This window comes from Mesoplodon mirus, assembly GCF_964341445.2.
Source record: "Mesoplodon mirus genome assembly, chromosome: 7".
Lineage (NCBI taxonomy): Eukaryota > Metazoa > Chordata > Mammalia > Artiodactyla > Ziphiidae > Mesoplodon > Mesoplodon mirus.
The window spans coordinates 13,974,178-13,997,531 of record NC_138983.1 but is presented as its reverse complement, the minus strand read 5'-3'; the positions used below and the strand labels follow the sequence as shown (position 1 = coordinate 13,997,531).

At 53.3% G+C, this 23,354-nt stretch overlaps 2 protein-coding genes across 5 annotated transcripts in view; one reads left to right on the top strand and one right to left on the bottom strand.

The window, feature by feature from the left end:
• The window catches only part of CSTPP1 (centriolar satellite-associated tubulin polyglutamylase complex regulator 1), a 199,865-nt gene extending 189,305 nt beyond the window's left edge, over nt 1-10,560 (top strand). For all 3 annotated transcript variants that reach the window (XM_082628616.1, XM_082628617.1, XM_082628618.1), the window contains 5 exons: nt 3,910-3,995; nt 5,970-6,165; nt 6,831-6,940; nt 9,488-9,551; nt 9,807-10,560. In XM_082628616.1, the coding sequence (XP_082484742.1) occupies nt 3,910-3,995; nt 5,970-6,165; nt 6,831-6,940; nt 9,488-9,551; nt 9,807-9,981 (631 nt within the window). In that variant the 3' untranslated portion in view covers nt 9,982-10,560. The remainder of the gene's footprint in view (nt 1-3,909; nt 3,996-5,969; nt 6,166-6,830; nt 6,941-9,487; nt 9,552-9,806) is intronic.
• Nucleotides 10,561-12,205: 1,645 nt separating this feature from the next.
• ARFGAP2 (ARF GTPase activating protein 2) lies at nt 12,206-23,110 on the bottom strand. 2 transcript variants are annotated; one of them, XM_082628614.1, is made up of 16 exons: nt 22,991-23,110; nt 22,702-22,820; nt 22,110-22,182; nt 21,459-21,590; nt 21,294-21,374; nt 20,400-20,481; nt 20,053-20,109; nt 18,963-19,015; nt 18,379-18,515; nt 18,147-18,278; nt 15,624-15,752; nt 15,410-15,544; nt 14,379-14,505; nt 14,126-14,252; nt 13,909-14,027; nt 12,206-13,435 (listed from the first exon to the last, which is right to left on the bottom strand). In XM_082628614.1, the coding sequence occupies exons 1-16, from the start codon at nt 23,060-23,062 to the stop codon at nt 13,415-13,417; spliced, it is 1,596 nt and encodes a 531-aa protein (XP_082484740.1). In that variant the 5' UTR covers nt 23,063-23,110; the 3' UTR covers nt 12,206-13,414. The 2 variants fall into 2 exon arrangements, with proteins under 2 accessions (XP_082484740.1, XP_082484741.1); XM_082628615.1 differs by having other exon boundaries at nt 14,126-14,219; nt 22,991-23,108.
• Nucleotides 23,111-23,354: the final 244 nt, after the last annotated feature.

Genomic DNA, 23,354 nt, shown 5'->3' with positions numbered 1-23,354 from the left:
GAAGCCCATGAAGGGTTTCAGACAGAGTTGTAAAATGGTCAAATTCACATTTTGAAGATCCTTCCGACCACAGTATGGATACTCAATTAGAAGGAGGCAAGAGTGTTGCAGAAAACTGGGTAGGAGGTCATTCCGTTGTCCAGGAAGAAGAGGTGGAGGTGGGCATTGGATGGGGGCTGTGGAAGTGGAAAGAAGTAGACGGATTCAAGAGAAATGTCCAGAAGAGGACTGATAGACTCGGTGATCGACTGATGTGGGGCAGGCAAGGGAGGGAGTTTCCAGGATGTGAGGAGGATTCCAGGTTTCTGGCTGAGCAGAGGAGTGTTGCTGTCAATGACAGCTGAGATCCAGTCGGCTTCTCTGGCAGCCCGTCTCACTGCTTGCAATCAAGAAAACCCCTCAGTCCTAGGCACAGGTGCTGCTGGGATTCCAGCCACCTGTCCCTCAGAAAGAAAGGCCCTGCTGCCCGTCTGCCTCCCCCAACTAGCCTGCTGGTGCCTCCTGACCAATCTGAGTCTCAGCCCACCGAGGAGCAGGGGCCAAAACCAGAGCACACGCAGGGTCGCCCTGCTCCCCCGGAGACTGCCACCCTCTCAAAAGAGGGAGCTAACGTTCCTAGTCAAGAATGGCTGCCGACAGAAAGCTTCAGCTGGGTCTGGGGCTGGAAGGGCGGGCCCTGCTTGCAGCTGCCAGTCCTGTTGCGGCTGGGAGAGGAAGATGCTTATGGCAATTGGCTGGAAGCCCTGGCGTGGCAGGGCCTGTCTCAGGAGCATGATGATCAGCAAGAATGACAACTTCTGGAATTAAACAGTGGTGATGATTGTGCAAGTTTGTGAATATACTAAAAAACGCTGTACACTTTTTTTTTTTTTTTTTTTTGTGGTACGCGGGCCTCTCACTGTTGTGGCCTCTCCCGTTGCGGAGCACAGGCTCTGGACGCGCAGGCTCAGCAATCATGGCTCACGGGCCCAGCCGCTCTGTGGCATGTGGGATCTTCCCGGACCGGGGCACGAACCCGTGTCCCCTGCATCAGCAGGCAGACTCTCAACCACTGCGCCACCAGGGAAGCCCTAAAAACCACTGTACACTTTTAAAGGGCGAATTTTATGGTATTTGAATTATATTGCAATACAGATCTTCCTCGACTTTCAATGGGGTTACATCCTGATAAACCTGTTGTAAGTTGAAAATATCAAAAGTCAAAAATGCGTTTTTACGCCTAACCTACCAAAGGTCATGGCTTAGCCCAGCCCATTTTAAATGTGCTCAGAACACTTACATCAGCCTACAGTTGAACAAAATCATCTAACACAAAGCCTATTTTATAATAAAGTGTTGAATCTCTTATGTAATTGATTGAACACTGTACTGAAAGTGAGAAATAGAATGGTAGTCTGGTACAGAATGGCTGTCTGTGTCCGCCCTGGTGACCGTGTAGCTGACCGGGAGCTGCCACCGCCCAGCATCACGAGGGAGTATGTCCTGTGCATCGCTAGGCCAGGGAAAGATCAACATTCAAAATTCGAAACATGGTTTCTACCAAATTCGTCTTGCTTTCACACCATTGTAAAGTCAAAAAACCTAAGTTGAACCATCGTAAGTCGGGGACCATCTGTATGAAATGAATGAATAAATAGGTAAAGAGAGAAATAGTAAATGGACGTAACTGCGATAAACAGGAGCACCAGGTCCCAGGTTGATGATAAACCAAGAGAAGCCATGTAACACCTTCAAAGGCTTTGGTTCCCGTCGTGGTTTCCTGCTTGGGAGTGTTCTCAGCCCGGCACTCTTCCCTAGCAATTATCTTCAGGCCATTCGGGTTCTCAGCTGTCCTGGGAGTGGGGCAGGAAGGAGAGGTCCCTGCCTTCTCTCCTCTGGGGCCTTTTCCTTCCCTGTGAGCCTGGGAAGGAAAGACTTGGAGGTGCTGGTGCCTGCTCCTCCTCGGAGCCTGGGGCTCTGGGAGAGCTCACTCTTCCTCTGTAGTTTGGGTGTCTCTGCCACCCAGTCCCTGCTACCTGCCCTCTCTCTGCCTCTCTTGCCTCTCTCTCCCCCTCCAGATATCAGAATCTGGGCTTTGTGCCCCCTCTCCTCCCTTTCGCCTGCCTGAGGTTATGAGAAACGGGGTAACTACTTGGCAAACGGCTCAACGCTTGGGCCCAGGAGCCTCTGCCGGAGAGACCAGGACGCCCTCCTGTGGCCGTTGGCAGCATTGCTTCCTCCCACTCTGGCCTCGAATTTTAATGTTGAATTCTGGTAGTTGAGGCAGCTTTTGTCTTCCGCAAGAGATACATGAGAAACAGTTAAGGCCCTAAGATATAGGTGAGAAGAAAAAAGATAAGTTAGGCAGCTAATAAACGAAGAAGTAAAGTGCAAGTGTTCATATTCTGTATCTTTATTTTAAAAGAGGCAGTGAGACCTAGTAGAAAGTAAGTACATGATGTGTAGAGCAAATTCACCAGCTGTGCGACCTCAGCAAGCTGACTGCTCTGAGACTTGATCTCTTCACCTGTAAAATGGGAATAATCAACAAGACCTACCTCATAGGATTGTTGTGGGAATAAATTTTAATTAATATAAGTAAAATACCTTATACAGTGCCTGCCATGAAGTAAGTACTCAGTCAGTATTGCCTGTTTCTATCGTTACCATTATTACAACTGAAGACTAGAGGTAGGAACCATTTCTCTCTTCGGGGAGACCTGAAACCAGGGCAGCTGCCTGGCACAATTCCAGGGGCACCGCTCACATTATATTCTCTCTAAGGCCCCTTCCCCAGAGGTGAGCAATGCCTGCTCTCTCTGGAGCTGATCCAGTTGCCAGTCTGGGGATTCTCGGACCCTGGGAGGTGGAGAGAGAGTTAGAAAAATGCACGAGAGAGCAAAATAAAAGGTTTTTTGTTTTTAAAGGAAAGATAGGACCCAGTCAAAAACACATGGGGAGGTGGGGGTGGGTACTTCCCTGGTGGTCCAGTGGTTAGGACTCTGTGCTTCCACTGCTGGGGGTGCGGGTTCGATCCCTGGTCGGGGAACTAAGATCCCACATGCCACACAGCACAGTCAAAAAAAAAAAAAAAAAAAGAAAAGAAACAGATGGGGGGCCCAGCTTCCCACCAGTAGGTGAGTTTGGCACCCTGCCTGGCACATGGATGGAGTCCAGTGAGTGCTAACTTCCTTCTCTTCCTGTCCTGTCCAGTGAGGCCCTGAGCAGAGTATGAACGTGGCCTCGGTCTGAGCCCTTTAGTGGTCAAATGGTTTTCTTCCTGCGAGGTGAGTGCGCAGGCGGAGGGGTAGAGAGAGCAGACAGCAGGAGGTGGCCAGCTTGTGAGAGCGGACGGCGTGCGTGGAGGACCCGCAGCACCGCAGGATGGGGTGTGTTCTTGGACCCTGTCAAATGCAGACCCCAAGCGGTACCCTCTGCTCTTGGTGCCAGCTGTGTCCCAGCACGGAGATGCCTGTAACCGTTCTGAAGGCCCTTGGTAGCTTATTAAATCTCAGTGCCACTTGCCAAGACCCCTTTAAACCTCTTGGCTGTTCTTTTTGCCTTTTCTGATCAGCTGTATTTATTCTGAACTAAATGGTCCTCACTGCAGGATGGAAATGTTTACTGCTTATAGGTATGAAAAGGGGTCTTGGCTGCGTTGCAGCTTCACCCTCTCCTTGTCAGCACCCACCCATGTCCCATCCTCCAGCTGGTGCCACAGACACTGCCTCCCGCTTCAGTTCAGTTTGGCGACAGAGTCCAAACGATGGAGAAGTGGCATGACCAGGAGGACCTTGTCTGGGGGAGCCCTCTCCCCAGTGTCTTGCTGTCCCAAGGGAGACTGGATCCCCAGGAATGGCTCGCTCGAATGCTCCCCCAAACACACACGTACACGCATTCTCTCATATTTTCTCTCTCTTTTCCCCTCAGGATTGTGCTCATGGACGACGCCATGGACTGCTTGATGTCTTTTTCAGATTTCCTTTTTGCCTTCCAGATCCAGTTTTACTACTCAGGTGAGAGCCTCCCAGGACCCCTGTGGCTCCTGTCAGGGCCACGTGCCCTCTCCTACCCTGTTGCCCTTTCCATCGGGGTGCCCGGCGCATGCACTTCTCCCCTCCTCCCTCCGCGGAGTGCTTCACAGCCGGTCACCCACTAGCAGGATGTCTAGTTCTCGCTGGTGATCACTAGATTCAGTCTGCAGAGCCGACTCCCTCGGCCTCCTCAAGACATAGGAAACTACAGTGCTTCTAGCCAGCAGCGCGACGCATCAGTTTAAGTGATGTGACAGTAACAACAATACACACTATTGGAACAACACCCGATAAATTCACTATCGAACACTTACTGTGTGCCGGGCATAGCACTAAGCACCTTAATCCTTACAGCAGCCCTGAGAGGTATGTCCTTTAAGAGAGAAGCTCACAGAGGTAAAGCTGCCAGAGACACAGCGCTTATGGGGGTGGAGCCCAGACCTGCAGAGGGCCCACTCCACAGCCAGTGTGCTCAGCCACTTTGCTGTGTCACTGCGATCGGGGGTCTCTCCCTGGGCCCTGACTCAGATGTGTGAGCACACATTTTCCACCCACACAGCTTTTAATAAGCGCACACCAGTCCTCTCTCACACTCCCACCCTGCCCCCCAGTGCTCACCAGCTGTGCCCTTAAATACCTTCTGGGCTCAGGTGGAATAAAAATAGATGAATGAACACCAGTGCCCAGCAGCTCACACACAGCAACATCAAATGGAATGTTGGATTTAGAAATTGCTGGCTATGTCCATAAACAAACTTGTTTAAAACGGGCTCTTCCAGTAAACAGAAGGCTGTCCTTGGAGTCTGGACGTGGCCTTCCCGCCAGCGGGTGGCCCCAGCCAGCCCTGGCCTCACTCAGGCGCCACATTCTGTTTTCCTGATGGTGGCCCAAGGGCCTGGTCAGGCAGGGGCTGGAGCCTGGGGTCTTGCCACCTGCTCTTAGCAGCTCCAGGCGTCTGTTTCCCATTTCTCTGAAGTTTCTTGGGCCCTAGAGAAGGAGCAGCCACGTGTGGAGACCCTCTTCCCTTGGCTGTCTGTCGGGGCTCTCTCCTCACAGTGCTCCCAGGATGGAGCAGCAGCGGGGAGATGGGCCATAAGTCTCTGCTTACCTATGAGGGCTCAGCTACTAACATTTGAAAACGAATTCAAATGTTTAATAAATTAGCAGCTTGCAAGCTTTCTCTCCCACACTGGTATTCCCACCTGCTTTCTTGAGTCAGAGAGGCAGGTGGCTCGCAAGATGGGGCTTACCAGCAGGAGTGTGCACACGTTCACCCTTCAAAATTAAAAAAAAATATTTATAGCAGAGCTTCCCTGGTGGTGCAGTGGTTGAGAGTCCGCCTGCCGATGCAGGGGACACGGGTTCATGCCCCGGTCCGGGAAGATCCCACATGCCGCGGAGCAGCTGGGTCCGTGAGCCATGGCCACTGAGCCTGCGCGTCCGGAGCCTGTGCTCCGCAACGGGAGAGGCCACAACAGTGAGAGGCCCACGTACCGCAAAAAAAAAAAAAAAAAAAAAAAATTTATAGCATTTTCTATGTGCCAGGCACAGTGCTAGGTGCTGGGGCAGGAAGGCTGACAAGGCATGATCCAGGCCTTTATGCAAGATCTTCCATTCCAGCAAGGAGACAGAGTGAACAAGTAGTTACACAGAAAACCCCTCACTGGATAAGCACTACAGAGGAGTACAGGGTGCATGAAAGGATGTCACAGGGAGTCTCACCTGGTCTAGGAACAACTGCCAGAGGAGGGGACATTTGAGCTGAAACACATATTAGTGTCATCTCTCATGAGTGTAGTGGTCACATGAGGCCGAGGGCCCCTGCTCCCAGGACACTGTGTGCTGAGGACTGAGGCTGGTGTGGAGCTGAGCTCACACACAGAGAAGGGAGGGCACTGTGAGGGGACCAAGTGTGTCGTCCCCGCCTGACCTGTGCCCCTCTACCCCTGTACCCAGAATTCCTGGAGAGCGTGGCTGCCATCTATCAGGACCTGCTGTCAGGCAAGAACCCCAATACGGTGATTGTGCCGACATCGTCCAGTGGGCAGCACCGCCAGCGGCCTACCTTGGGCGAGGCCAGCGTGCTGGAGGGCGTGGAGGCGTCACTGTTCTACCAGTGCCTGGAGAACCTGTGTGACCGGCACAAGTACAGGTGAGAAATAGGCACGCAGACCCCACCTCAGCCCCAGGATTGCAGGCTCCTGGCCCAGAACAGATCTCCAGCAGGCTGTTCTGACTGGCCCAGGGCTTTTAGGCCCCTGATGGTCATAGTATAAATTAGAACAGTGCCATTTGCCCCCAGTCCAGGCTGTTGACTGAAAGTCTTCCCAGGTGGCTCACAAGAAGGATTGCTTTCACCTGGGCAAGAGCAGCTGTAGATGACCAACCTGGGCCCCTTCTCCTTGCCAGGAGATAGATTGGTCTTGGCTTTTTAGAGAGAAGGAAAAAAATATTCACTGTGCGAGGAATTCACCCTACAGAAAGGGAGGGTTAAGCTGTCCTGTGTAGCACAAAGTCCCTCTGGGGACAGAGCAGCCAGTTTTGGTCTCCTCCAAGCGGAGGCCTTGCCCAGCGCCGTTTCCCCCACTCCCACCCCTGCCAGTGAAGCACCAGTTAGGGAACATGCCAGCCTTTCTGTTCACAGTCAAGGCCTTGCTCCTGGAGATCTGCTATGCTCCCCAGCATCTTAGGGCTCCCAGGGTAGGCAGATCCCTCGGTCTTGGCTTTGGGCATCCCCCTAAGCCTGAAGGTTTGGATGAAAAGATGGCACTCAGACTCACTAGTCTTTGAATTTGGCATCTGTATTCTCCCTTCTAGCTGCCCACCCCCAGCACTCGTCAAAGAGGTCCTAAGCAACGTTCAGAGACTGACCTTCTATGGATTCCTCGTGGCCCTCTCAAAGCATCATGGGATCAACCAAGCCCTAGGTAAGCCAGAGCTAGCCGTGGCCAGCCTCTCCTGCCCCTACAGTGTAAAGCCACATAGGAGCCGGCCCGTGTTGGTGGACAGAATCCCAAGGGGGAGGCAGCTTCACCATGTCTGCCTTGACTTCTCAGGGCCAGACTCTGAGGCCTAGGGAGCCAGAACGTGCATAACACAAGATGTGCCCTCTGAGGCCTCTCACCCTCCCGTGGTGAGGGAGAGCCTTCCCCACCCGAGGTCCTGCCCCAACATGAAGCAGCCTCTCCATGGCAGAGGCGTGCCCAGGCCCTCCCATGGAATCCTCATTTCTGCTTTGGGGAGTGGCCTGCAGGTTGGGCAGACACAGGGCTATTTAATCAGTGGCTCTGGAGCTTATGTATCAGAGGCACCTGAATCCCATTTGTAAACAGGGCAAAGGTGTGTCTGGGGAGACCTTTTTCCCATCTGGAAAAAGTATCTTATTAGTCTGAAAGGGAGTGGAAAAAAAGGGGGGCAGGGGGCGGAGAGAGGCCCGCACTGGCCCAGTTTTTCCTGTCCATCGTTTTACTCTCACTGGTTGGTCTTCCCACCCACCCTCCTCTTCCCCCTCCCACACCTGCTGCCCTCCCAGGGGAGGGGCCACCAGGCTGTCATCTCCACAGAGCTTGAGAGGTGTTCTTATTATTAGTCTCTCTCCTCAAGAGATATCCAGGTGTGCTTGAGATCCCAGGTTCCTGAGTCTCAAAAGGAGACTTTTGCCAGTTGCGGGAATGGGGTCAAGAGAAGGAAACTGAACATTCATTAAATGCCAGCAGCCCAAGTGCTGGGCTAGATGCTTTAGATCTTACAGGACAGAGAGCCTGCTAGGGGTGGCCTGGGTGCACAGGAGCACAAACCTCAGCAGGACTGACTGAGGGTCCAGTCAGGCACAGTGCACGGGTCTGGGGACCCCTCAGCTGAATGAGGTTGGTAGCCAAGGTCACCAACTGGAGGAGGAATACAAATGTGGCAAATAGGAGTCAAGAGTAAGGGGGCAGGGAGTGGGGAATTGGCTTAGGTTTTCTTTTACACTCCTAGGTAACTGACCCTCCCTTCCTGTCCACAAGTCAGCCACTAGGAAGAAAAAGGAAAAGCTAAGTAGCATCTGGGTCACAGCGTAGACTAACGTCATGCCTTCACTTTTTCTGGGTCTTTAAGAAGGACAGTCATTCATTTAAGTTCCCTTACAGAGCACTAACGTTGGGCAAGTGGGAGACGGAAAGAAGCGTATGGTCTCTACCCTCACCTGCATCTCCAGTGTATGAAATAGAGACCTGAGGTCCCCCAGGTGCAGCCAGTCGTGGAGGGGTTGTCCTGTTCCCTTAGTCCTCCTCAAGGCACCCCACCCACTCACAGGCACAAAACAGCAAGAGGGTTCCATCGGACCATAGTTTAAACACCACTTAGAACAAAAGGGGCCAGGAGGCATCATCTGAAAAAGTCAGGAATTGAACTAGAGCCAGATGGATAGTTTTAAGCTTGAGGCTTTCCAGAGACTAGCACGGTTAGCAGCCACATCTTGCTTCTGACCACCAGTGAAGCTCTTTTCTCTAACAATTTGCTGTTAAGAAAATCTATCTGCAGGCTTCAGCTTTACCTTCCCTCCCACTGTTAACTGCTCCAAAGAGCATCCTAGACCCTCTCCTCTCACCTTTCCCCAGTATCCAAAAATTACTTCCCTTGGTTTATAGCTGAGGAAACCAGCTCAAAGAGATTTGTGGCAGAGAAGGGACAGCTCCCCTCCCGGTGGCTTCTGGCCACGCAGAGGAGAGTTTGGTCTGATCCTGACCCCGCCTTCTCTTCTCACCCTGGGACCCTCCCTGGAGAGGCTGAGGCAGCGTTTTTGACCATTCTGTCTCCAAAGTGGGGTCACCCTGATTTAGAGGCAAAACTAGATAACTTATGGTCTTTGGGGCCTGGGCTGTATCCTGTGTCTCTGACTCCTTTTCAACTCAGTAACTGGGTCCTCAAGAAAGGACCAAACCCTCAGTACCTGCTCACAACCCACCATCTAGTCTTGGAAGGAGATCGTCCTGTGTGTGCAATGACCTTGAGGTTTGGGGATGTCTCGTAGCTATGACTGGGGAGGGTAGGCAGTGGGCTTCACTAAATTTTTCCAGCAGTACCTAGGACTTACTGCCCCCCTAGCAGACCTCTTAAACTTGTTCCCCAAAGCTTTTTTTTTTCTTTCAGTACACGGGCCTCTCACTGCTGTGGCCTCTCCCGCTGCGGAGCACAGGCTCCGGACGCGCAGGCTCAGCGGCCATGGCTCACGGGCCCAGCCGCTCCGCGGCATGTGGGATCCTCCCGGACCGGGGCACGAACCCGCGTCCCCTGCATCGGCAGGCGGACTCCCGACCACTGCGCCACCAGGGAAACCCCCCAAAGCTTTTAGATCAGCTCTCCCAGGGTTGGCAGAATAGGCAGACATGAAGGTGAGGGGCACATAGGCATCTGCTGGGCATGGGGCTGTGTGACTGCAGCCCGGGTGAAGGATCCTCAGATTAAGTTTTGTGCCCCCAATTATTTCCTAGGAGCTTTGCCTGACAAAGGGGACCTGATGGACGACCCAGCTCTGGATGAGGAACTAGAACGGCTGTAAGTGTCGGGTGGGAAGATGCTGCCCCCTTGTGGGGACAAAACCTCAGTCAGACACGGTAGTGCCCCGTCATGGGTCACACAGCACTTGTCCATCGGTCGGGGAGGGGTTTGGGGGCCAGCAGAGGCCTGAGGGATCCTGAGTCCTTTGGGAATACAGCCCATGGTTTCATCCACATGTAAGAGTGAGTGCAGAGGTCCTGGTCTCCGGACGGGAGGCACCTCGCTGCCCCCTGGGCTTCTTCCCTTCTTCAGGCTGGCGCAGATCCCAGGCCTGGTCAACTCGGTCACTGCCAGTCCAGAGGCCAGCTGCCTGCCTGCCCGGACCCCTCCCCGGGTTGGCTCCCCCTGGAGACCCCTGCATCACGCCCGCAAAGTGGATGCAGAGAGCGACGGCTCCACCGAAGAAACAGATGAGTCCGAGACTTGAGGAGTCTGAAGGGTCCTGTCTACAACGCCCAGTACCCAGCTCCCCGCCCCCCGCCCCCACCTCCCCTGCTCCCCTCCAGCCCTTGGGACTCCCGGCCACCTCCTCTCCCACCCCCGTGCCATGCTGCCCTCTGCTGGTGAAAAGGCCAAATAATGGCCCCAGCCCAGAGACCCGCCAGAGGGGTTCTAAGCAGTGACCCTAGCAAGTTAACAGCCTATACTCTCCTGGCTCTGTCAGCCTTTCATCAGGCCCCCAAGCTGACAGCAGATTGAGCTGAGGCCACCAGAAAGGTGACTTGGCTTTAGCCTTTTGCTGACGGTCCCCATCTCCTCACAGCAACTCCAGGAAGAGGGAGACCGTGCATAACCATGCAGGACCTTGCATGGTAAAGGGTGACACCCAGTGATGCAAGTATTAGGAGGATACAGCCATGGTGGCCTTCTGCTGGAGGAATAGCCACTAGCCATAAGATGGAGAAGGGTGGGTGGAAAGACAAATTTCACTTTCAAATACTGCTTCGTCTCCTCTGTGTCTAATAGTTAAATATGTGAAATGAATAAAGTCCCTTGTGTCTGGTAAGTGGTGAGTCTAAAGCCACTAGATTGAGCGGGTGAAGGGAAGGAGCAAGTTTGAGTTTTTGGTGCCAAGTTCCAGCTTTTTTCTGGCAGGACTGGGAAGTGGGGGCCAGAGGACCACTCAAGCCTGGAGAACTGCCTCAGATAATGGCAGAGGGGCTTACCTCCTGCACGTCCTCAGCCTTTCATGGGAAAGGTGCCTCATAGCTGGAATGGACCTTCAGGGAACAAGCTCAGATGGTTCAAGGCCAGGTTCCCGTAACTTTAGAGACTTTGGCCACGAAGTGTTAGCGTTGCAGAGCCTCTCAGCCAGAGTTTCATCAAGCATTTTCTAAGTACCTGCTCAGGGTTAGGCCAGTGGGGATGCAGCTGTGAACAAGACAGGCTGAGGAGCACCAGCTTCCAGCCAAGGCTGGAAGGTAAGGCGGGTGGTCTTCAACTTCCCTGAATTGGGCAGGGGTCCTTGAATTGGGCAGTAACACCCACCTAGGGACCCAGAGCAGGCTGCTTCCTCTGAAGCCACTGAGACACACATTTTCCTGGGCTCCTCCCTGCCCAGACCAGCACCCCTGGATAGTTACAGGGACTGGCTCCCAAAGCTCTGCAGCCCCGGGACAGGACTGGAAGTTCCTAGCCATGTGGTGAGGACTCAGGACCAGCCATCTCCAGCCTCCAGCTGATTGATTGAGAGCAGTTCAAAAATCCTGACATGCATCAGTCACCTGGGGAGCTTGCTTACAACGCAAATGACCAAGCTCCAGCTTGGGGTGGGGCAAAGAAATCTCCATTATGAACACTCCAGATGATTCCAAAGCTCCAAGATCCCCCCTTTGGAAATCACTGGCTTAGAGCCCCCATGGCTCCCTCCACCCATCCTTTCAAATCACCCATCTCCCAGACCAGTGGTTTACAATTGTACCCCGAAGACCCCTAAGGTGGCACAGAGATGTTCCAAGAGTCCCTATAGGGGAAAACGGTTGCCAAGCCAGGGGTTTACACACACACACACACACACAATCCTTTCTTCCTGCCAGGGGTTTACACACACACACACACCCTTTCTTCCTGCCAGGGGTTTACACACACACACACACACACACACACACACACACACACACACACACACACACACACACACACACACACACACACACACACACACACACACACACACACACACACACACACACACACACACACACACACACACACACACACACACACACACACACACACACCCTTTCTTCCTAGATTTAAGAGAGATCCATTAAGGTCTTTTTTTTTTAACTCCACTGAGACACGCCCCCACCCCGCTCAACCAAGCCTACCGTTAGGATGAAGTGTACGCTGCTGAAGTCGCTCGCCTGCCTGCAGCCATATGGCTCAGTGGGTAAGTTAAAGGGCCAACTAATACCACCTCTTACCTCCACGTGCCACGGGGTGGTGAGGTCGAGGCTGCACCGGACCTCACAGCAGGACAGGGCCAAGGAGCTGGGGGCCTTTGGCTTTCAGAGAAGGGACAAGCTGGAGGCCCCAGAGAGATTGCCCTCAGCTTCGGCACCGACGCCCTACCTATATTGGTGGGAGCCCAGAGAGTGAGGTGAGGGGCCTGCACTGGGCAGGGAGGCAGGATCCAGAGAGGACACTACTTCACTCAGACCAACAGAGGCCTAGGGCCCCGTCGGGGCTTTATTTGACACCACTTAGTTTCAATACAAACAGTCCAGAAAGAAAGTCACATCCCTTTGGGTGAGGGGGTGGTGGGAACAGTGGTCTGTGTTGCTTGGGACCTCAACCCTCCACCACAGGGTGGGGCGGGCCCAGGCTGCCAGCGCGGCAGGGGACGATGGCACCAAGGGTGAGTGTGTGGCCCAGAGGGGTGAGACCTGCAGCTCTGTAGGCGCCTCACGCTCTCAGGGGTGGGGTGCTGTCCAGGCCCCAAGACCCACGTGATGCGGAGGAAGAAAGCTGAGCCCCAGGAACCTGCTTCTGTCCCTCACGTCCTCTGCTTTCTTGGCCAGCTTTACACTCACAGCATCCAGAGCAGAGCACAGGGCAGATGAGACCCACCATGGCCACCAAGCCAGAGAAGAAGGGACACAGGGTCCTGTGGTCCACAATGGATGGCGTGGGAGGACTCCGAGATACCCAGGAGGAGAAGTAACCCTCCAAGTGATGGCTGTAAAAAGGGGCCGTGAGACAGATCACTCGGGCCTCCAGTCTGACCCCAAATGAAACCTTCAGGTACCAGGTAAAGTGTTTAGCGCTCAGTAAGGCCCAGAAGAAGGTCCTTCCCCTCCCCTGCCCTCTCCTCGTGCCCAGAAGAGACCACTGGAGCAGCAACAGCAGCAGCCAAGTCCAGAACCTCCCTCCCCTGGGGGCTGATCTACAGCAGAACTCTTTCTAGACCTCCTTGCTGGTTCCAGAGGACAGGGGCCAAACCCCCAGACAATCTGGAAGGATCCTAGAGCCAGCAAAAAAGCCTTATATTTTTTACTTTCCCTACTCGGGAAAGGCCTGGAGCCAGAATAAGCCATCCTGAGGGAACCCCCCCCCCCACTCCCAGTGTGGCAGGACAAGTGAGCAGCAGCTTTGGGGGCAGGACTGGATTAACAATAATCTAGCACACAGGGGTGGGAGTGTGAGAAGAAGAGAATAAAAGGGCTCAATCTCCAGGCAGAGGTCAGGGGCTAATACTGCCCATCCCTCACCCGAGATCCTCAAAGGCCACCCACTCACACACCACAGGTATAAAATAACAATTCCTCCCCAGCTTCCACAAGGCAAGCATCCCAGGCCTAGGAATCATGAGGTTTTTGCTGCTGTCAACACCATATGTCTGAGCCATGGAGCCTGGATCAGTAGGAACCATAGCGATCCTGGGGATGGGGAAAGAAAAAACAAAGTCAGGGTTTCTAACCTGCATCAGCTTTCCAGCATGCACACCCTCCCCCAACACACCCCACGGGACTGGGGTACTGGCAGGCGGGGGAATCAGGCACCAATCTCACCCTGGCAGAGACTGTTTTCTATTTTACTGTGACCCAGGAAAGGGGTTGTGGCCAGATCCCAAGGGGGAAGCCCTGCCTGATCTCACAGAAGCTGGAGAGGGAGGAGAAACAGTACAGTTGACAAGAGTGGGGGAAAATCACTGCAGACATGGCACCGTCTTAGGGAGAGGCCCAGCCCTGGCACCAAGCTCAAAGGAAGGAAGCTGCCCTTCAGGAAAAGAAAATGCTCTCTCGGGCTGAGGGCTACCGTGCAGCTACATTTGGATCTGGTGGAGAAGGCCAACTTCCAAGCGTTACCCTTTGGTCTCCTCCCACCCCAGGTCAAGCAGTCCCAGCCTCACCTGCAAAGAATTCATCACACCATTGGCCAGCACAGCCATCTTCCCGGCCACAGACTTGACACCCTGCTTAAACTGGGCAATGTCAGCTGTGGGCAGCACGTTCCCCAGAGACACACTACCTGTCAAAGCAAGGGAAAGGGTGACCCAGAGCCCAGCAGGAAGCCCTCCCTAGTCCAGGGGGCCCCAGCTCTGCTCGCAGGCTTCGCTTGGGGCCTACCTGCTCCATGAGCGCCATCCATGTCCCCAAAGAGGTCCGAAGAGCTGATGGCGCTGCTGCCTGAGAGCCGCTGTAGCCGGGACCTGGCTTCATGCTGCGGTGAAGAAAAGGCAAGGCCTCGGGGCCTCTGGGCCAATGACCCAAGAACTCATCCAGGCCCAGCCACCCTGGTGCCAAAGCCCAAAACAGCAGGGAAGAAACTCTGCTTCTACCTGCTGCCTCCAGGCTCAGGTAAGCGGACAACTCTACTTACCTCAGTATCCACCTCCCGCCCAAAGAACATGTCAGATGAGATGGCTTTGGCTCCTGCGAATTTCTGTCGTGCTTCACTCGACTCAAGGCCTGAGCTCCGGCTTTCCACTTCCCTCCGGTTTGTGACTCTGAGGGGTGGAGGTGGGACAGCTCTGACTCTTTCCATGGCTACCAGGCAATAGTATCACTATAGCATTACTATCCCATTCCTACCGGAGGCCAAAAAAAGCACCAGTGGCCTTCTGGGGATGCTCACCATGGCCCCATGTGACTACGGCTCTGGGACCCAGGGGCCCTCTCTTCTCCACACTGAAGCCAAGGCACAGAGAGCTTATGTTCCCTCCACTAGGTAGCATAGAAATAGGGTTTGGAGGGGCCGACGCTTCTGCCCCAAACCACTAGGATGATCAAATGTCTCAGTCTGCCTGGATTTATACCTACTCTCCTGGTGTAATTATTAGTATTACCCCCCTTTTACTCTCAAAAGCATGCCAGTGTGGCTGAAAAGGTGTACGGTCACTCCCACAGGCACTGAGCTAGGTGTTTTATAAGTTTCATTACATTTAATCCTTATGGCAGCTCTGAAGTCATTAGTTATGTCCCCATTTTACAAATGGATTATTTGCAGATAATTGATCAGTTAAGGACTACCCCGATTAACATGGAATATGCTTTTAAAAAGTTACTAGATGAAGGCCAGAGACACATAATCCTTGGGCGGTCGGAACTGAAGCGTAAAATCAGGCTCCTCCTGCCAGAGAAATGGACCTCAAGCACAAGAGGCTACGAGGCTTCCTGCAATGGTAGAGCACAGCTCAAACCAAAGCCTGATTCCTGCACTCTCTCATCTGGTAGCCACTAGCCACATGTGGCTATGCAAATGTATTCAAACTAAATTAAAAACTCAGTTCCTCAACTAACCCTAGGCACTTTTTAAGGACTCGCTAGCCACACACTTGGTGGCTACCGCAGCACGCAGTGCAGATACAGAGCACTGTCGGCATCACAGAGCAGCCTACTGGGGCACTCCACCTTTCTGAAATGGGCCGGACGCTTGAGACGGTCACTTCTGGCTCCTTCTCCTCCATCCCGTCCACACCCCAGGCAGCATCTGTATCCCAGCGGGAACCGAAACTCTCCCCCAAGGAAAAGGGGTTGTCCTTGTACCTGGGGAGACAGTACAGTGGCTCAGAGAAGTTTGATGAGGAACATGGTAGCCCAGTCTGCACCCCAACAACAGCCTTACTTTGGGGGTCCAGAGGCGAATGTACCAACATCGTCAAACAAGTCCAGCTGTGAGCGGGAGGATTTTGCACTCACTGGGGTTTCCTGCTCGATCACCTGCATCTCAGACAGCACCGAGTGGGAGACCGAACTGTGGAGAAAAGCAGGAGTGAGGCTCAGTGTCACTGCACAAGAGAAGATGCCCAGGGCTTCCCTGGTGGCGCAGTGGTTAAGAATCCGCCTGCCAGTGCAGGGGACACAGGTTCAAGCCCTGGCCCGGGAAGATCCCACATGCCATGGAGCGACTAAGCCCGTGCGCCACAACTACTGAGCCTGAACGCTAGAGCTCGCGAGCCACAACTACCGAAGCCCGTGCGACTAGAGCCTGTGCTCCGCAACAAGAGAAGCCACCGCGATGAGAAGCCCACACCACAACGAAGAGCAGCCCCTGCTCGCTGCAACTACTGAAAGCCCGAGCACAGCAACAAAAACACAACACAGCCAAAAATAAATAAACAAATTTATTTTCTAAAAAAGAGAGAAGAGAAGATGCCCAGCTGCTGGCAGAAACCTGGGTTCTCCTTCACTGAGCACCACCCAGAACCTTCTTCCCCTGACTGTGCCCAGGGCTGGGCAAGACCCAGCAGGGAGTGCTAGCAACTGTGCGAAACTGGAGAGCACTCCTCGCCTGTCAACACATCAGCTTTGTTTTCTCAAAGTAGGGTTTCCCTGACGAATGACTGCTTGGCCTGTTTTAATTTTAACAATAATGTGCACCAAATAATAGTGCTTTCTGTCCTCAACTTGCTGCACCATGAGCCACATCCTTCACCAAGACAGACACATAAAACAAAAAAGATGAAAAATACCCCAGAACCAGGGAAATGAGTCTAATGGCATCAAAGGATGAGTTCTTAATTCTCCCATCCATTTTTTTTTTTTTTTTTTTTAAAGAAGAAAGCATTTCAAAGAAGAGAGTCTGGCCTTACGCACTAAAACCTGGATCTGCTATTTGGTTTCCCAATGAGAAGAGGCATTGAATTTGGCAGCCAGTACCAACTCGTGATGCCTCTCTTCCCTCCTGTGTTAAGCTCCACAGAGGCTTTTAAGGATTAATTTCATTTAAATAAATTCATTAAAAAATATCTACCGCTTTTGGTTAGCAGAACTCCAAGGAGTGAAGAGTTTGCAACAGGGTTTTAAGTAAGGTGGCTGGGTCTAAACAATTCTACTGCAGTGCAAAAAAGAAAACAAAAGTTTTAAATATACCGTTTAATCCAGTCATTCCTGTGACCAGAACAGGGAAGAGGAAAGTCCTTTTGGGATAAACTTCCGTCTCCCTGACTAACTGTGGGGACACTAGTAGCACCCAGACTAAAGGGGACAACTTGAATCCAACTGGCCATGTCCTGAAAGACTAAGCAGAAATACCCGGCTGTATCTTCTTCCAGAGAAGTAGGACATAACGGCTACAAATACTAAGTACGAAATCAAACAGTTCTATGTTCAAAATCTCGTTGTAAACAATTACTAGATTTGGGGGCTTTAGGCAAATTGCTTAATTGCTCTGAGTCTCAATTTTCTCATTTGTAAAAAGGGCAAACAATACCTCCTGTATAACACTGCTGTGTTTAAGTAAATAAGGCCATTGGCGAAGCTCAGGCCCCCTGGGAAGGAGCAGACACCACTTAGCACAAGCTCACTGTAGACAGGATTGCTCACCCTGGCGCTGCCAGATATTCCAATTTTTAAGAGAGATAAAAAACCTAGTATTACTGAAATCTCTAGATGCTAACTCTTATTGTGAAGCAAACAAAATGCATAAGAGAACTGGTTAGCAGCCCTTGTTCTTATTTTTTTTTTAAGAAAACCACAGCAACATAAACCCAGTGGTCCTGAAACAGGAAGGGTATCACCCAACCAAAGGGCATCGGGAGGTATTTCTGGGTGTTATGGTATCTGGTAACACTAATAGCATTTAGTGGACAGGTATTAGGAATGCTGAAAGCCCTGCGATTCTTGGGAAGCTCTTGAGAAAACTGTCCTGCCGTTCAAAGTGCCGTTAGCACCCTTTTTAAGAAACATCACCCTAGGGACTTCCCTGGTGGTCCAGTGGTTAAGACTCCACACTCCCAATGCAGGGGGCCCAGGTTTAATCCCTGGTCAGGAAACTAGATCCCGCATGCTGCAACTTAGAGCCCACATGCCACAACTAAAGATCCCGCATGCCGCAACTAAGACCCGGTGTGGCCAAATAAATAAATATCAAAAAAAAAAAAAAAAAAAAAAAGAAATACCACCCTAGTCTCTTGGACATATCGAAAGAGCACCTGATCCTGTGTTTCATTTGTTCAACAAATACTTAGCAAGCATGTACCTACTATGTGCCAAGCACTATACTAGGGGCTTGAAGACAATAAGCAAAGTCATCTATTCAGCCTTGGAGGAAGACTAAGCCTAGAACCCCAAATTGCTGGGAAGAACCTTCAATGGTTCCCAGGGGAACAATGGCATTTCCCTGCCACACACCAAAGCTGAGCCTCACCTTCGGGACACCAGTCCCATGCCCAACCTCTCTGCCTGCTCTCGCTTCTTCCCTTCCAGATTCTGTAGCTTCTTCTCCTCCTTCTTACGGTCAATCTGAAGCTCCTGGTAGGCCAGACGCATGGAGGCAACCCTTAGAGGGAACAAACGTGTCAGAGGCCGGCACCATCCTGACCTGTCCGACCTGCCCACCCAACCCCATACAAGCTGGGGCCCCTCTGGCAAACACTCACATGGACTCCTCGGCCTGCTTCTTGGCATCAGCCACCTGCTGCTCACGGAGCTTCTCTGCTACCTGGGCCTGCCGCTCAATCTCGCTGAAACTCTGGCTGCTCACCTTCTGGGCCCCTAGGCCTTTCTTGGCACCCAGCTGGGAGAATTATGTGATGACAGCTTTGCCAACCACAATGCTTTCTACCCCCTCCCCGGCGTGGAAACACCCACAAGGAAAGGGTTCCTTCTTAAAGTTTAGTGTAAAAAAAATAGGAGCCCCGTCAGCATGCTGGAGAGGGAGAACAGTGGTTCTGTTGGAGCTGAGCATAACGTGGCCCACACAACCCCAGCAGAGGCCTGGGGGCCAGAGGACAACGGCTAACGCTACCAGGCCCGGGATGTGCCAAGCACTTATGTGCACAATCTCACTGACTCCTCCCAGGAGCCCCTTAGAGACAAGCATCTTGACAGCCCCTCACAGATCAGGTGCAGAGAAGCTAAGCACCTTTCCAGTCATACAGCCAGTAAGTGGTCAGGAAAGGGGGAACCCAGGCATCTGACTCCAGCTCCTAACCACTCTGCCACACTGCCTCTCCCCACCTACCCCTTTCTTAGCTGCTGCTGGCTTCTTCTTGCCAATGAGGGAGGTTTTCAGTTCTGTGTGAGGAAGAGGGTGGGGCGTGAGCAGAGACAAAGGGAGGTCAGAGGCAGCAGCTCAGTCCACATCATGCAGCTTCCTGGCAAGAGCTTCTACAAAGGACAGCTTCAGGCAGGGGAAGGCAAAGCTGCCACCACCAGCTCCAACCAATGGTGTCAGGACGTCCAAGCCAAGACAGACGAGGTTAGAGGAGGTTACTGATTCCCAGCCGATGGACCTAAGAACCTAGACCTGAAGCACCGAAGTCCCTGACCCAACACGAAGACCGCCAGGCAGGGGCAGCACCAAACACCAGCCTCGGCTCCTAGAGCAGGGAGCGGGCGTGCAAGGGGCTCCCCAAGCAGCTGTTGGTTACCTCTGGCAGGAGGGGCCCCTTTAGGTGACAGATACATGGACTCTGGAGAAAAACAGACTTGTGGCTAACAGGGGGTCGTACCTCAGAGCCTCCATATAGCTCCCAAGCCCAGAGGCCTCTACAGAGCCTCACTCCGGACCAGGCCATGCCAGCCTTCCCATGGGGTCAGACTGACGGTTATTCTGCTGGCTTCCTGCCCCAATCCCCAAAGGTCGACAGAACAAACCAGGGCAGCAAATGGACTATTCACCCTGAACTAAGTCTGAAGGACGTCAAGAAAAGAGTAAAAAAGAGCTGAAAAGCAAGGGACTGGCCAAGAAAGGACAATGTTGCCTCCAGCCATTAGCAGCTCAGATTTGTCCCCTTTCTCACGAAATGGACCAGACAGGCCAATCCTGCCTCGGCCCCCAGGGTTAGGTGTCCAGCCTCACGCTGGCCAGCCCCAGCCCCACCCCCAGAGGCAAACCCCAGGCCTGGGACACCGGCCGCCAAGGGCCTGCTCTCAAGTCCTTGTGGTCGATGTTGCAGCCACAACTTCAATCCCAAGCCCCACTCCAGAGAGATCAGATGCTCAGTCTCCTGGGACCTCAGTCCACATGACCAGGCAGCAGCAGATCTGAAAAGAACCCCCGAGGCCCACCCTCTCCCAGGCACCCCACACCTGCCACCTGGCATACTGACCCAGAGAAGCTTTGGGTGAGGTGCCAAGCAGCTCCATGTTGGGGCCGTGCTCCGGCTCTGTGGATGCAATGATGGGAATCAGGTGGAAGACTCAAAACTTCCTATGACCTCCCCTTAAGGGAAGTGATGGGGTAAAAGTAGGGGCACCGGCTTTCCTCAGCTTTCTGAGGCCACCAAAATAGAGAAAGAATGCCCACCACCTCCTCCGAGGGACTTACGTGAATCCCAGCCCACCTAGAGATAGTAGGAGACCCCTCACTCCCATTACTTTGGCCAGGTGTCCCATTCCTAGCCCCAAGTCCTTTGCCAGGACCAAGGCACATAGTTGGAATCTGGGCTAAACTCACGTGCCAGACCACTGCTCTCTGAAGATGGGGTTGGCTCCTGGGTCTCTGATGGGTCCGTGTCTGGTGCATTCCAGGCAGGGGGCTGAAAAGCCAGATGACAGAAGCCTTGATGAGCCATTCCTGCTGGCAAAGAGCGCCAAATACCTTGTGGGTACAAGGCCCTACTCCAAGCCCATGAGGAAGGAATACTGGAGGTTAGCAATCAAAATTATAGTTGCTATTTACTATGGAAGAAAGCAGCACAAAACTAGCAGCCACCTCCATCCCTTCACTGTTTACTTAGAGCCAGAACCCATTCCCCTAATTTAATAATTACATCAGGCACTCACCATGTGCCACGTACAAGTCTAAGGGCTTCTTACATGTAAATATGTTTAATTATCACAACAAGCCTATGAGGTAGATACGTTCTCCATCTTAGAGACTGAGGTTAGGTGTCTTAGCCACCACTCTAGAAAGACTAAGTAGAGAAGCAGGGATTCAAACAGAGTCTGACTTCAGCACCCAGTGGGTGGGTAGAGGGGAAACCTCCTCCCAGGGGTAGGCTGCTTGGAGGGAATCCCTTCATTGTCCCCAACCACAGTGCCTTTCTCATAGGGGAAGAATCCAGGAAAAGTTATTTGGGGTTCCTGATACCTCGAGCCTTTAAGAAGCTTCTCGTCCTCCCTACCACCCCAGCTTATAGGGGTGTGTTCCTAACTAGGGCCACATTGCACCCCTACTCATGGGAAGAGGAAACACCTGGGTCTATCCAGCAGTGGGCCCCAAACATTCCCTGTATGAGGTATCACACCAAGGCGAATGGAATCCATGCCCATGACTGTGGGCCTTGGCCTCAGTAAGTAAACCACCCGTCAGGAACAACTGTGGGAAACCTTCCTTGTGCGCACTCACTTGAGTGTGTTCCGAGAAGAAATCAGAGTCCTTCTTCTCTGGGGAGTGACTGGGAGCACTACTCATATTGTCTGTCCAAAGCTAGAAAGAAGACACAACTGAAACACAGGACTCTGAACATTCCCAGTTACCCCCTGACCCCAGCCCGGGAGAACAGGCACTTACGTCAGTGCCATGCCTAGCCAGGGCCGCACTCCCCAGCTGCCGGACCTTTTCCCGGTACATCTGGGCAGCTCGGCTATCATATTTGGTGTTGGCATCACTGGCTGTGCATCCGTGTTGGCGGAAGAAGGCTGCCTGGTGAGCAAGGAAGAGAGGGGAACGTGCTACAGGTGATTCTCCCCAGAGCAAAACAGACACCTCCTTCTAACAGTCTGGTTATTACTTATACAGGACAATAAGCTCTATTGACACCAGCAGTTTTTCACAAAGTTCCTCAGAAACTCCTACAAAAAACACAGCCTCCCATCCTCTACGATGAATGACTGAAGCCCAGACCTCACTCAGCTCTGCCTGAGGACAGCATGCTGTACCCACTCTGCCCATCCTTCATCCAGGCCCACGAGACCCAGACAACTGTGGAGGCCCCAAGCCCTTGGCCTCTCCCCCAGGAACGTCTGTCCAGTTGAGTTGGAATCCAAAGCCCCTTAGAAAAGAACAACGACCAATCTCCAAGTTTAGAGAATAGTGTACAGTGTTGCCATAGACCAGAGAATCCTCTGAACAGAGAAACTGAGAGGGCCTCCAAGCAGTCACTGTGAAGTCAGCACCCAGGCAGAAGAACGGGGGCAGGAGGATGGTAAGGAGGAGCTTTACCGCATTGGCATTCCCGCCGACCTGCATACACCTCAGCTGGAACCAGTTCCAGTTGGAATCCAACTCTGTGGACCTGTGTGCAAGGGCTGTGTGTCACCTACCAGCAGGTTCCAGGAGACGCTTCCCTGGCAGACCCACACCTGTCATTTGGCCTCGGGCTGCAGTAGACACCCAGGAAACATTCATCGGCCACCTCCCTGTTTCCTCTACTCTACCCTGTCCAAGAAAACTTTGCTCTTCATTCATCTAGTCCAAAAGGTACTAATTATTTTCCAGATGCGAAAGGAGGTCGAAGCTTGGACTCGGCCTTTCCCTTAAGGACAGCCACAGTCTCGCTCCAGTGCATCAGCAACAAGAACAACGCAGATAACTTTTCCCTGAAACTAACGCTTGGAGTGTCGAGTTTGATCACCAGGAAATAAGGGAGTTTTGACCCAGACGCGAAGACGAACCGCCTGTGTAACAAGGGGCCCACACTGGCGGCTGCCTCCCGTGAGAAGCTGGCGAACATCAAACTCAGGGCGCTCCAAGTCCAGGCAGCCACTCTCCCCTGCTGAGCACCCAGTCCCGGCCGACCGCGAGGAGACCCCACCTGATGAAGCTGAGATGGACGCCCAGGGAGCGATGCACCCCAGAACAGTCAATGCACAAGAACACACCGTACGTGATGCTGGCCCAACTCGGATTCTTGGCGCCACAGTCGAAGCAGGCCTGGGTGGAGAAGGAGATGAGCGAATGGTCAGGGGCCCCGCGTCGAGGCCGGGCGCTGACACCCCAGGAAAACAGCCCGCGCCGGCCCCTCTCCCTCCCTCAGAACCCAGGGGAGCCGGGAGAGTCCCTCTCGGCCGGCGCCGGGCGCCGCGCGTCTTCCTCTCACGCACCTTGTTGGTCGGAATTGCGCGAAGCCTCTTAAAAATGGTCTGGATCTCCGTCTTACTCGGCTCGGCCTCCATTTTCTCTCCTTCCCAGACACCAGCGCGATCGACGGGTCCCGTCACGGGCCAATCCGCGGCCGCGAAGGCGGCACAGTTGGGTGGGCCTCAGCGGGGGCCGGCCCTCCGAGGGGTGGGGTGATTTGTCCCGATCTGGACCAATGGGCGGCCGGCGGAGCTGGCGCCGAGACGTCAGCGTCCCGGGCCCCACGAGGTCGCCCGAATCCACGCCGCGCCGCGCCGCGCCGAGGCCAATCCGCAGCCGGGGCGGGGCGACGGCCGGCCCAGAGGCCCAAACCTCGCCGCAGAGCAG

Excerpts from the sequence above, each read along its gene's own strand:
- ARFGAP2 (XM_082628614.1), bottom strand. The coding sequence starts at position 23,062 with ATGGAGGCCGAGCCGAGTAAGACGGAGATCCAGACCATTTTTAAGAGG. Across the intron at positions 20,482-21,293 it reads TCTTCTCGGAACACACTCAA|CCCCCTGCCTGGAATGCACC; the intron begins GTGAGTGCGCAC and ends CTGGCTTTTCAG. Across the intron at positions 20,110-20,399 it reads AGAGAGCAGTGGTCTGGCAC|AGCCGGAGCACGGCCCCAAC; the intron begins GTGAGTTTAGCC and ends TTGCATCCACAG.